The sequence below is a fragment of the Quercus lobata genome, chromosome 9, assembly GCF_001633185.2.
Source record: "Quercus lobata isolate SW786 chromosome 9, ValleyOak3.0 Primary Assembly, whole genome shotgun sequence".
In the NCBI taxonomy this organism is placed as follows: domain Eukaryota; kingdom Viridiplantae; phylum Streptophyta; class Magnoliopsida; order Fagales; family Fagaceae; genus Quercus; species Quercus lobata.
The window spans coordinates 17,293,201-17,306,131 of record NC_044912.1 but is presented as its reverse complement, the minus strand read 5'-3'; the positions used below and the strand labels follow the sequence as shown (position 1 = coordinate 17,306,131).

At 35.9% G+C, this 12,931-nt stretch overlaps 1 protein-coding gene across 3 annotated transcripts; it reads right to left on the bottom strand.

Annotated features, from left to right (window-relative positions):
- Positions 1 to 620: 620 nt before the first annotated feature.
- On the bottom strand, positions 621 to 12,814 carry LOC115959685. Of its 3 annotated transcripts, none has more exons than XM_031078182.1 (23): positions 12,555 to 12,814; positions 12,357 to 12,427; positions 11,534 to 12,154; positions 10,776 to 11,044; positions 10,512 to 10,583; positions 10,269 to 10,403; positions 8,610 to 8,728; positions 8,224 to 8,529; positions 7,684 to 7,798; positions 7,507 to 7,612; positions 7,306 to 7,419; positions 6,240 to 6,403; positions 5,993 to 6,113; positions 5,597 to 5,821; positions 5,319 to 5,509; positions 4,454 to 4,621; positions 4,232 to 4,337; positions 3,813 to 3,950; positions 2,931 to 3,092; positions 2,645 to 2,848; positions 1,926 to 2,120; positions 1,738 to 1,809; positions 621 to 1,042 (listed from the first exon to the last, which is right to left on the bottom strand). In XM_031078182.1, exons 2-23 carry the CDS (start codon positions 12,402 to 12,404, stop codon positions 890 to 892), a joined length of 3,804 nt encoding a protein of 1,267 aa, XP_030934042.1. In that variant the 5' UTR covers positions 12,405 to 12,427; positions 12,555 to 12,814; the 3' UTR covers positions 621 to 889. The 3 variants fall into 3 exon arrangements, with proteins under 3 accessions (XP_030934042.1, XP_030934044.1, XP_030934043.1); XM_031078184.1 differs by having other exon boundaries at positions 7,684 to 7,771; XM_031078183.1 differs by having other exon boundaries at positions 11,534 to 12,151.
- Positions 12,815 to 12,931: the final 117 nt, after the last annotated feature.

Here is a 12,931-nt window from a genome sequence, read left to right as displayed (position 1 = left end):
TGCATTCACATGTAACCCGAACGAGACTAACACCTAAAGCTTTACATGAAACAAGGTGACTTTGCTGGCAATCCTAAGGAAACAGTAAGTCCTCTATTTATTTCAGCGATAATATTCCCTAAAAAATAAATCATTTTTCAAAAAATATTTTCTAGAAAACTATCTCATTTTCCTATGTTTGGTAGTAACCTTAAATGAGTTTAAAAAACAATCTTCTAACTTTCCTTATATAGCTTATTATGAGATAAAGTTGTTTTCAAAAAAATTTAATGGAAAACAATTTTTAAAAATAAGTCATACTTTTTATGTTGACCAGAGATAGTTTTTCTTTAATTCATTTTTCTGATGCTACCAATCACTGAAAAACACGGAAAACTATTCTTATACAAGATTTTCATCAAAACAAAAATTGTATTCATAACTATTGATGTGGCATTAAAGGCTTTTAGAAGCTTAATACCCAGAATAGCCCAGTTCATTTTTTTTTCCTCTTTTCAAGAGTGAACATGCCTTGTCTAGTTGACCAGCCAAAAATTTGAGGACAACTAAAACATGGTAAAACAGAGGCAAAGCCACTAAAACCATATATGGATATTACAAAGAAAAAAGGCGAGGATCAATTTTCCAGTATCTAATATATTTTCATTATGGAAAATATAGGTAGGTTGAAAAAATGGAATTTTCTAAAGAGAGTGATTTATGAACCTGGAGCAGCTGAGTTGCTTGCTCCCTCTACAAAATTAGCAACCCCAGCAGTCAATGGGACTATGTATAATTCTGTATGCAGGCCAATGAGATCGTGTACCACCTAGATCTACCAGGATACATATACTTGAGCCCTTGCTTTTTGATAAGACATGCCCCTTCCCCCCGTCATATGTACATTTGCTCAATAATAAAATGTATTGTCCTTGTGATTCGGAGCATCCTTACACAGAATCGAACGGACCTCCATGATGGATCTAGGTGGTTCCAGGTCCTTCTCTTGAATTGCATTTCCCAGCAATTGCTGCATCTGCGAAGCAAAGGTATCATCCAGAATCTGCAAAGTAATGACAGGTCAGACATCTGAAGGGAAAAGTACAGAAAGAAGGTATAATATAAAACCACTTCCGAATATGACACCAGAAAACTAAGTTACCTACCTGCCAATGACCATACCACCCCCCTCCCCAATAAAAAAGTGGTAAACAAAAACTGTGTAATGCTTCTGGAATTGGGGAGCCCATGGTTCTCAATGTTGACTACGGAGAACCTAGTAGTACATTAGGGAATAACAATATTTGTAACAACCAAGGTAACAGAAACATGCAGTATTTAACAATAAAATGGTCCCTGCAGGAACCAGCTAGAATGAGTGTGCCAACAACTTGATTAATTGATTCACACCACATTTTCTAAGCTTGATAAGGTGGTTCTAATGATGTATCTGATTAAATTTTCTGAGTGCCCTAGATGTAATCTGAAGAAGCCCCCCAATTGAGTATAGTTTCCATAACAAATGACAGCACACAAAATAATATAATCTAATCAACTTTTCTTTTTTGATAGGTTAAAAAAAAGTTTATCATCTTTTTAAATTTAGATGTAATTGGAAGGAACCAACTATATCATTGATCATGGACTATACTGCCCAAATCCATGTGAACTGCACCACTGCTGTTCTAACTGAAATTTTGAATAAAGCTGTAGTGCTACTACTGATCAAGGAAAAAAAAGTGTAACGCTATTACTTACAGTAACTGCAATTCGTGAACCTTTATACCATGACCTGTTCTCTTTCCTGTTCTCCAAGAAACTTAAGACATCCTATAACAAGAAATATAACATTAGCCTCGAGCCTGACTTTGGAAAGTAGTATGACAATATTCATCCAAAAAAAAAAAAGTAAGAGAGAGAATAAGATCCAGATGCAATTAACTTACCTGTCCCATCCGATCCCAGTAACCTCGACAGATTGCAATGAAAACATGAGTCTCAAAGATGGTATGGAGATGATTCACTGTATTTGTCAGCTGCTCTTTCAGTGGCTGCATTCTACCCCTTACATCAGATTCCACCACAGTTTCCTTTGAATCTTGAAGAATCTTTTTCAGTTTTGTGGCATTCTGTAACTTTGTCTGGAACAACAAAATAAAGGAAGTAAATCAAGCACACATGACAGAAATCCTTGCCTAATTTAATTTTATACAAGAAATATTACTCTGAAAAAAGGGAACAAAAACTTGGCTGCTGCAGATATATGCAGAACAGCAGTAATTTCCTGTACACATCTATTGGGACTATAAATGTAGGTATGCCTATTGGAGTTTATAGGGACACTTTTATTTCAAACAAGAATTACTCATATGTCATCCAGCAAGCTTTATTACAGTTGATAAGCTGCAGAAGGGCCCACAACCTCCACTTTTGAGGATAGCATAAACAAAGACACTTGTACAAGACCAACTTCAGGAACAAAAAATTTGTTGTTGTACATTGCTAAGGATCTTTCATTTTATTGTTAAATTTTTTAAAAAAATAAATAAATAAAAAAGAAGAAATATCTATCTTTTTGTTTATGTCATTTCATTAACTAAAATATATCTTAGCTTAGGTCCCAAACTACTTCCAAATCATGTGTCACTTTCAGGATGATACTCACATTCTCTACAAGTTTCTCCACCATTGCTTGCAGATAATTTCTGAACTTGGCTCTCAGCATCACTGTTACCTCACTGAGACGCTCTCCAGGGACTGCGTTGTTTCTTCCATCAGGGATGCAAGAACCCCATGACTTGAACTGAACTTCTACCTTGGGGCGCAGGACATCAAGCATCCTCTTCATGGAATTCAGTAGAATTCCCAGCTGAAAGGCAACACTAGATTTTCAAACCAGAATAATATACATAGTTAAAGGAACCTTATAAATTTGGGAAGTTACAGCTGACCTCATCAGGAACTACATAGGGGCATGCAGAACGTTTGGCAAGTTTCTGGACATACTTTAGGCCAAATTTCTTGGGTGCCATATTTTCCTTCACTGGTGCCAAGACATCTGCATATTGCTTGTCTAAAGCTTCCACTACTGCCTTCTCAACATCAGCAATAGCCTAGAGGAAAACATAATCCAAAAAAGTAAAACAATTTCAGTATTTTCTTATATTTTTATTACTGTTATTTCAATTAACATATGAACAAATTTAGAATCTTTTCTTGCAAGTTCTAGTGCTGCATAAAGGGAATAAGATAATTGGTGACTACAAAAAATGAGTCCACAATGAGATGAGATAAGTTCTTGAGCAAATCCCGTGTTTATCTTGAATAAAGGCCAGACAAGGTGATAATGGTTTGGAAATTACAAGAAAGATAGGCTCGGTTTTGATATGCAATGAAAGAAAAAGACATGAGGAATGCAAATAGCACCGTTGTAAGATAAAAAGAAAGTTCATATATATGTTTTCATTTATTTTTTGTTAGTTATTTCCTCTTATTTACGTATTTATTGTTGTATAAGACTGCTCAGTATTTCACTTGAACTGTAGGAATAAAAAGCTTTATTTTTAAGCCCTTAACCTCATTTTGACACCCAGCCTCACTAGTCACTTCAAAGTTCAAATTAAGCCTAGGAATTTTGTGAGTCAATAATCAACCAAAAGGCTGGTCACCAGAGTTAGACAATGGTCAGAGACACATAAAAAAATATGCTTCTAACTCAAATAGATCTTTAAAAAAAACAAAAACCCACAGGGTTAAATAAAGAAAAAGACACTGATGTCTGAGACCAAATAGAAAAATAAAGATTGAAAGATGAAGAACCCATCCGGACATACATTCTCCAAGCCGAAAATATATTCTGGCCATCGGCAAATGATGATCTCATAGTCGCTCAAAGTTTCTTTCAGTCGGTCATACATGTCATCAACAAAAGGAGTAGTAGAATGTTGTGTCCTAACTCCTGACCATTTTACCTGCAAATACATAACTTTCAGATGATTAAGTACAACTTGTAGAATGTGCAATAAAATTGAAGATTCAAGAATTTCAAAGAATCACTGTCAACATAGTCCTCCAACATGCTGGTCCCCATCCCCCCAAAACAAAAAAAGAAAAGCCCCAAAAAATAAATAACTTGGATGAGTCAAAGTTACTCAATTGCTTTCCATCCAAGCAGTTATGGAGAAGAACCAAAAGGATTTGGCAAGCATAAGGAGTGAATACACATGGTAGTACCATGGTTTAACGCATTTACCTTGTCTAATTTGCAGGACTCGAGCAAAGAGAGACGCTTATCTTGTATCCATACCATAATATACAAGTGGAATAATTCTTTTGCATCAACTCCACCTTTAACAGGACTGAGAAAGAACATAACATTGGGTTAAAACCACACAAAGTAATAACTACTATGATAGTCGAACACTTGTTCTGCTCTTTCTGTGTCATTAAAATAATACAGAAGAGATAATATTACCTGATTTTCCAGGCGGCAAGATCCCTCTGAAAATCTGCCGTAGCAATAACAAGTTCTGCTACAGGAGGTGAAGGGCCTGTGGGGGGGCAAGCAATGAGGAAAGCACGCAATCTGTTGCAAAGCTCTGTGCTGTAGATGCATGCAGACAGATTTGGGAGGTCTAAAAAACTGTACAAAGAAATTCAAAATATTAAAATCCCACTTGCTTGACATGAGAGTGTGAGACAAACCACCAAGTAAGAACCATGTAGATAAGCACCATGAAAATTTTGAACATGTATGCAATAGTGTCAATCTAAGGATGATCCCCCCCCCCAGCCAAGAGTGTGTTTGCAAATCATATTAATCAAGCGAATGCAACACTCTTTAAAAAGGTAATTAGAATCAAGGAACTTAAGGAGTTGATAATATTTTTTTTTATGGGTAAGGAACTTAAGGAGTTGATAATATATCAAAAGCAATAATAATAATAATGATGATGATGATGATGATTATATATTACTACTGCTTCTACCACTATAATAATGATAATAATAATAATTATTTAAGATCAGAAGGAAAAAAATAAATCAAGGCTTTTATTTACATTTTTTAAGGTTGACTTAAGTATATATCAATCTTGAATGGAACATTTCAGTTTGCTGAGAATCAAATTGTTCCATTTAAATTTCTGCAACAGTACAGTAAAGCCAAACTTTGAAGGCATGTGCTGTCAAATGTGAGATCGTAAATTTGGAAGTGAAAGATGGACTAATAAGAGATAAACCAATATATTGCACATTATGATGCATGGTTACATGACTATCATCATCTTAGATTTTTGCACAATTCAGGTATCAATGCATTGATTAGTTGAGGAACGTACCTGGGAAGAATGTGTTGATTATGGATCTCAATATCAGTAAAAATTTCATTCCTAATGTTCATGCACAGTGATATCATCTTCTGGTAAGCAGTAGACATAGTAACATTATCCATTAAAATGCCTTCATTATTGCCGGTAACGTATTCATCGGTCTCAGCCAAATGTCTTCTTGATCTCTTCTTTGAAGCAACCTGGGGAAACACTAACTCTGAGTAAACAGATAAATGTACAACTCAAGCAAGCATCATAATGAAAAATGTTGGCTCAGTCTCTCAGACCTGAAAATAATGGCATAAGGCAGTCTGAGCCTCAGGAGACAAGATGTCATGAAGAAGTGTATATAATTTAACAGCAGGTTCCAGCGCAGGTGCTGCTAGCCCAGTTGCAGGCTTGAAAACCTCCATAATACCCGAGGGCAATGATTCATCAAGTGACTTGTAATTCTCAAAAGCTAAGGAGAATATCTGTTCAATTTGATCCTTAGTTTCTCCTAAAATTCGATTCTGATGAGGCAACCAGAAATCATGCAAATTTGTGTTAGGAGAGATATATGGATCAGGCTGAGAACTATTAACCAAAAACAACGTCAATATTGCAGAAAAGCAACTTGGAAAAGAACAACATAACAATCAGAACAATCATCACATGCTTTAAACTGGAAAGCAGATTTGTACCTCTTGATGACTCAATATGTTCTTGCTGTGGCCTTTCATAAGAACGGGCATTAACAATTCATACACCAAGTTGAGGCAGTCAGCTGTTGGCGTAGCTACATCCATGACATAAGAAAGGTATCTATTCACATGGCACATTGAAACATAATTTGAGTAAATAGCCAACCATAACAAGTGGTGATAACTTTTATTGCATGGCCTACTATTTTCAATATCAAAAAGCAATTAACATTAACATATCAATTACCTCAGTTTGGTGTATACTTCAGAAACCCCATAATATGAGGCAAACTCTGTTAAGAGCCACTTCCATGGGCCATGCAACAATAGGTTTCTTTGTTGAAAATGCTGAACCTTCATAGCAACCTCCAAAACTAGATCATATGCAACTGTTTCTGCAACAGAGCCACACTGGGACCAAAGGAATAGCATATAATATCATCAAGCTATTCAGTAAGCCATGACATAATACAAAGAATACATGTTCCTACTCTCTTCGAATGTGAAGATTGGTGTGTTTCTATTCTTTATAAATATTTTGTATAGACACCCTACGTGCATAAAGTATCTCCTCCTTTTAATGAACTATTATAATCTATATATTAAAAAATATACACGTTCCCACTTTCAAATACTGAACAATCATTCTTCATACAACTACTCTTCTCTTCTTCTTTTTTATGGGTTTGGGTGAGGGAATATCTTTAACAATCAAGGAACTTTTTCTTTGAGTGCAGGCTGCCAATCTCTCATTATTATTAAGAGGGTAAGCCTTTAATTATCTAAATGAAGAGACAATAGAAATATCAAGACAAAGACTGCAGCTACTTACCACTTCAATTATAGAATTTGGGCAATACTGATATTACAGCATTTCACAATACCCAAAGATACAATATATCTCAATATGCTCAGGTAAGTTAAAACTCTACAGTTATTAACCATCAATTTCAAAATTAATTACTCCCTCTGCCCCATAATGGGTAGGTTTATGTAAATGCAAACATTTTAAATTTTAACATAACTTTCCAAATTTGCCCCTTTAGAAGTAATCAACACACAAATTGAGGCACACACATTATGGGAAGTAATATTTTGATTTGTGGAATGGACATTAAAGGATAGTTTTTACAGCAACTAATCACAAGGTCATATCTTCATTAATACATAGCATGTCTCACATCCTGATCTTTCACTAAATGATCATCTATGTTAGCAACCTTGTACCATGATTCGGTTAAGACAACAGCTTACAGGCAGCTTTTATTAGAAATGGTTAGTACATTTGAAGACTACTCTAAAGGGTCACTCACCTTGGGATGACTATTATCATCTGAAACAGTTGAATAGTTTATATACAGCTGTATCTTGCCCACAAGCTCATGCTCTGGCTCACGATAAACAGACCACCAGCGTAGCTTGTCAGCCTGCATTCAACTCTAGTATCAGCCTTCTATCTCAACAATTTTCAGAAAAATGTCCCTAAATCTAATGTCAGGGCAAGATAATATTACCGGGTCATCAGCAATAGTAGCCACTTGAACAAGGACGCGGCCAAAATGCTTCCCCTTCGAATCCTGGACTTCGACTAGCAGATCATCTCCTATACTATCTGGAAAGCTGTAGAGTTGTCAGCATCTTTCTCAAGAAAATTTAGAAATAGAAAGAATAAAAGCAGGAAGAGAACGTACAAGATATGCATATCACCAGCTCCAGGTTGCGTTCGGATGGAATCTTCTTCAGGTGAACTTTTCAGCCTCAACAGACAAGAGTACGTTTCTGATAACATTTGCATGGGGGGGAACCCTTTAAGTCGCAGTATTCAGAAGAAAATTAAAAGAGAATGAACCAAGAAAGATATTAAACAGTGCTACAAATAAAGGGTCTGAACATCACATCAATGCAAATATGTCATTTATAGGTTTAATCACAGGGGCAACTCATAGCAATTCTGAAATTGTAACAAACTTATCATTTGCGACGTTTAGTCTAGCCAGAAATGGAAAATTAGCCTACTAAAGCACACAATGCATTTTGCATGGTACCACATTCTTATACTGTGTTTTCTAAACATAGATATACCTGAACAGTTTTCTATCCTTTTAATTTTAGGTGATTTTCTTTTCTTTTAATGAAAAAGTTATTTATGCCACCCTTCCCCACAAAAAAAGTCTAAATCAGCAGCTAATTCATCTCGTATGACAAATCAATAAAGCACATAGTTTGCATACCTTGCACCGCTTCATATGATGTTGAGCTGCTGCGTAGAGTTGTTACACCATTTTTGAGGAGTCCAGACACCTGTTTTATATACTTTGTACTGGCATGCACATATGCCAAGCTCTGACGTGAAAAAGACCGATTTGCAGGTAGACGTGGTGCAACACGAATTTTTCTTAAAGCTTGCCATCCAGAAGCAAGTGTTGACTGCAAATTAGAGAGGTGATATTGAATGGTTTCCAACTTAATTACTGGTGCCCTAAAGGATGTGATACTACAGCCAGTAGGTGGGTCAAGGGACATCTTCACTTTACGCACTGCACAATCAATAAGATTTTAGGAACATTTCCTTATAAGCTTGAATGACAAGAGTGCCAAAGCTGAGGATAAAAACTACCTTGCACCCTCATCTTGCCAATATTTTTCTTAGGCTTTGGAGCAACCCCCTCACTGGTAAGCTCTGAAGTTTGCTTCTTCATTAATTCATCTTCTGATTGTAATAGTACTTGCCGTAATCTACAAATAAATTATTTTAAGAGTAAGCATAAAGTGTCAAAAGGAAAAACCATGAAAATGTTTCTGTATGTTATTTGGACAGTTTACACAATCTGCATCATCAGAGAATCATTCAATGGAAAATAGTTTAATCTAGTAGACAAATGTTAGCTGCAAGGAGAAAGTGTGAGGGAGGAACCCAGTTTTTTTTTTTTTTTTATACGTAATAAGACTCAATAAAAAAAGAAGCGCAGAAGGGGACCAACCCTAGTAAACAAGGAGTATGCATAGAAAGGAAAGCCCAAAAAAAATAACAAAAAAAGGAAGAAAAAATAGAAGTACAAAAAAAAATTAACGGAAACTTAGGGTGTCCAGGAACTCTAGAAGTTCATGGTAGAAGAAGTATGAGAAATTGAGGTCCAACCACATATAGTCTTCAGGAATTAGAACTTCATCTTTGCCAAATTCAACTCTTTCCCCCCAAAGCAACAGACATTTCATTCTCTAGAGCCACAACATTAAGCCCAAAGGAATGGCTATCCAAATATCCCCATTGCTTCTTTTTCCAAAACACCCCTTCCAACCTGGAAACATTTTAAGACTGAAGAAGGTATAACCAATAGACTCCAAACAGACAGAAAACAAAGACCACAACTCCCAAGCCATTGCACAGTGAAGAAAAAGATGAACCACACTCTCTCAATGGTTCTTGCACATAAAGCACCAATCCATAAGTATCAACCCTCATCTCCTTAAATTATCAATAGTCAACATTTCTAATACTGCACACCATGGAAAAAATAGAACACATGGAGGCACCCTAACTTTCCAAATGCTCTCTCCATACCTTGTAGTAGTTCTTCACTTGTAAGCCTTTAAAATTTGAAGGAATGCATGGGACACAGTTGGAACTAAAACGACATGTGGGAGTAAATACATTCTAAGCACTACCACTTTAATCCAGTGATTTCAAATATGTACTTTCTGAAAAAGTAAAGAGTACTGACTTGTAAATTAAGAACAAACTAAATGGGTTTTGCATTACTGAGGAGAAACTAAACCAAGGCAAGGGTGTTAAGATTCCCAATTAGTCATGGTAAGAATTATTTAGATATTTTATCAAAAAAATAATTATTTAGATATCAATGGAACTAACAAACTAAGAATCTTATGCCAATAAATAAACTATGAATAGTGGTTGGTCACAAGCAAGTAATGTTTAAGATGTTGGGAGTTCAATGATTTTTTCTAACTTTCCAATAAGGAGACGCAATTAAGTTCATCCCTATGTTGAATAGAATATATATGTATATATATTGGTGCAATAAGATGCAGAAGAGCCAGACGGCTGAGGAAGCCTGGAAAAGATATATACTATAGTCCAATAAGAAGCAATAGAAGTCCAAAATACAGTTTCTTATATGATGAAACCATTGAGCAAATTTTTTGTTCTTGGCCACAAACATTTAGGATATGGATTATTACAAATATAGAAACTAAACTCAAAACTAGCTTGAATTGGTGGCATTATAGATGAATAACAAGAAGAGACTAAACCCACCCGAAAGCATCCCGTAATAGAGCACATTCATTGTCCAAGAACATGGGGGCTTCCATGCACTCCATTGCCCATGCATGTAGGCAAAGTCGCACGCATGCATCATATGCAATCACACCATGCCATGGCCCTAGAGCACTGAATTTGATTTAAAAATCAAACAAGAACAGTTAAAGATCACATTTAATAATAGGAAAAGGACTCTAGGCTTATCATCAGCTCCATTTATGGTGTTCAGAGAGATACCTTGCATGAAATGTTGGGAGGCGGGCTAGATATGAACCTGAAGATGCACCTGCTTCGGAACCAGCTGTAGTTCTGTCAACAGATAATATAACAAAACGGTTTATTTCCCAAATTTATGACAAAAACTAAAGCGTTTAGATGTTAAAGCACACAAGTATAATGTGCCGCAAATGAATATGTCTTTTCAAGATCAAGTGTAATGTGCATCCCAAAAACACACTTGCATACAGCTTTTGCCAAAAAGAACAATTAAAGAACACTAACCTTACAAACTGGTCAGCATTCCTATTTACAGTATCATTCTCTGGCTTAACAGTAAATGTGGTTTCTGATGTATTCCAATCATTTTTGTTTGAGATTTTATTCGAACCCGGTACGTATGGTGTACTATGTACTCTAGATACTGGACTTCTATCAGCAGCTTGCTTAATTTCATGAGTGGAACCATCAATAGGAGGTGCACTGGGAATATCATCATCATCATCATCATCATCGGAGAACTTATCAGTCCGCAAGTTTCTCAAATGTGAATCCTGTAAAATATAACAATTTAGCAAAGACAGTAAATAAGATTCAATTGATAGTATGGATGCATATGCAGAACGTGAAAAGAATTCAAATTAACAAGATAGTTCGCATATATCATACTAGTGCTAATAAAGGAAACAGTTACATTACAAACCTTGAGTCTAATAATGATACAAATTTCAATATAATATAAGAGTTTAAATTGCTTTGTGGCCCACCTAAGAATAGTTTAAAAGAGTGAAAAGCTAGGCCTCATTAATACAATCAAAATGACTTCTGCAAGACAAGGAACCAATATAAACTGATATATAAAAAAGGGGGTTTAAGATCATCATCAACCATATTTCTAAATTAGGACTACATTGGGATGCTATTCTCGAAATCTAAACACATAGCATCCAAAAAATTATGTACAATCCATAACACAACAACAACAGATGGTACACCAACACAAGCTCCAAAACATAATATAAGCTCCAAAAGTATTTACAAACCTTTTCAGCAGCACTTTCCACATTCTGCGATGGCACACTCTGCGATGGCACACTAGAAGCATATCCCCCAGAAACATAAGCTCTACCCTGAGGCACAGCCCCATTGATGCTTCCCACTTGTGTAGAAGAAAACTCTGAGCTAGCAGCAGAATCTGATGACTCATCCTCTGTATAACCATTCCGCCCAACAGGGTACCTCCCATTTCCCCTCACCAACCTCTCCGCCAAATTCCCACGTCTTCCTACCACCGTTTCCATCGAAGAACTAACATCAGAATACATGTAATCACTACCATAACGCGCCTGCCTTTGCACCGGGTTTCCATACCTATGAGCAGTCGCATTAGGTACCCTCTCGTCTTGTGGAGACGATTCCAACGAGTACCTACCCCCATACACCTCCTCATCAGATTCAGTACTCATATCTTTCTCAGAATTAGACCCACTATCATCTACATCACCAGGTATTGTTCTCGATACTGGAATGGCATTCATAGGTAAATGTCCACTTCTAAATTTAGATGGAGGGGGCAATCCAAATCCCCGGCCACCAACATTTCGAATGCCAGCAATAGGGTCAATCCTGGGTCTCATATTTGAATTTGATAATGTAACTTCCTTCTGATTAGAAAACAAAACCAGAAATTAATTTCTTGTTACTTCGAAGAAAAACATAAACTAAAAGCAATTTCCATAACCAGATCCTACTATCCTACTACACTACAAAAAAGCAAATTTTACTGAGTAAAAATTAATAAAAATAAGCTATAAAAAAAAATTAAGTGAAAATAAGAAAACGGGAATTGAGTTAGTGAAAACTGACCTCTCTAACCCAACGAAGGGCATTCTTATCAAGTCCTTCAGTGAACATTATCCCTAGGTATTTATCTTCACCTAAACCCAAAAAACCAAATCTCAGATACAATTTAATCACAGAAAAAATTATAGTAAAACTAAATAAACAAAGAAATCAGATGCTATAAACACAGAGATTTTAGTACTCAAAAGAAAACGAACTCACATATGAATCGAGCTTAAGGTTTTCACAGCTGAAATAGCTAAGCAAAGCGCAATGCTAAACGAAACTTTGAGATTTACACAGACACAGAGAGAGAGAAACCTAGTATATAAAAGGAAGGGTTCGAGAGATTTGAGAGAATGAAAAAGGTTTTACTTAGCGAAAAAGCTATCTCTGCGCAGCTCAGAGACTGATCAGTGAGATTTGTTTGTGAGGTTTGGTACTTTAGTTTTGGTTACTCTCTTTCACTGAACTTTTTTTTTTTTTTTTAATGTTTTTGGTTTTTATTTTATTTTGGTAGATTCTCTCTTTCAAATTAAAAATCCAACGATGATGTCGGTTCAGAATATACGTCGTCGTGTCGTCAACGAAATAATCAT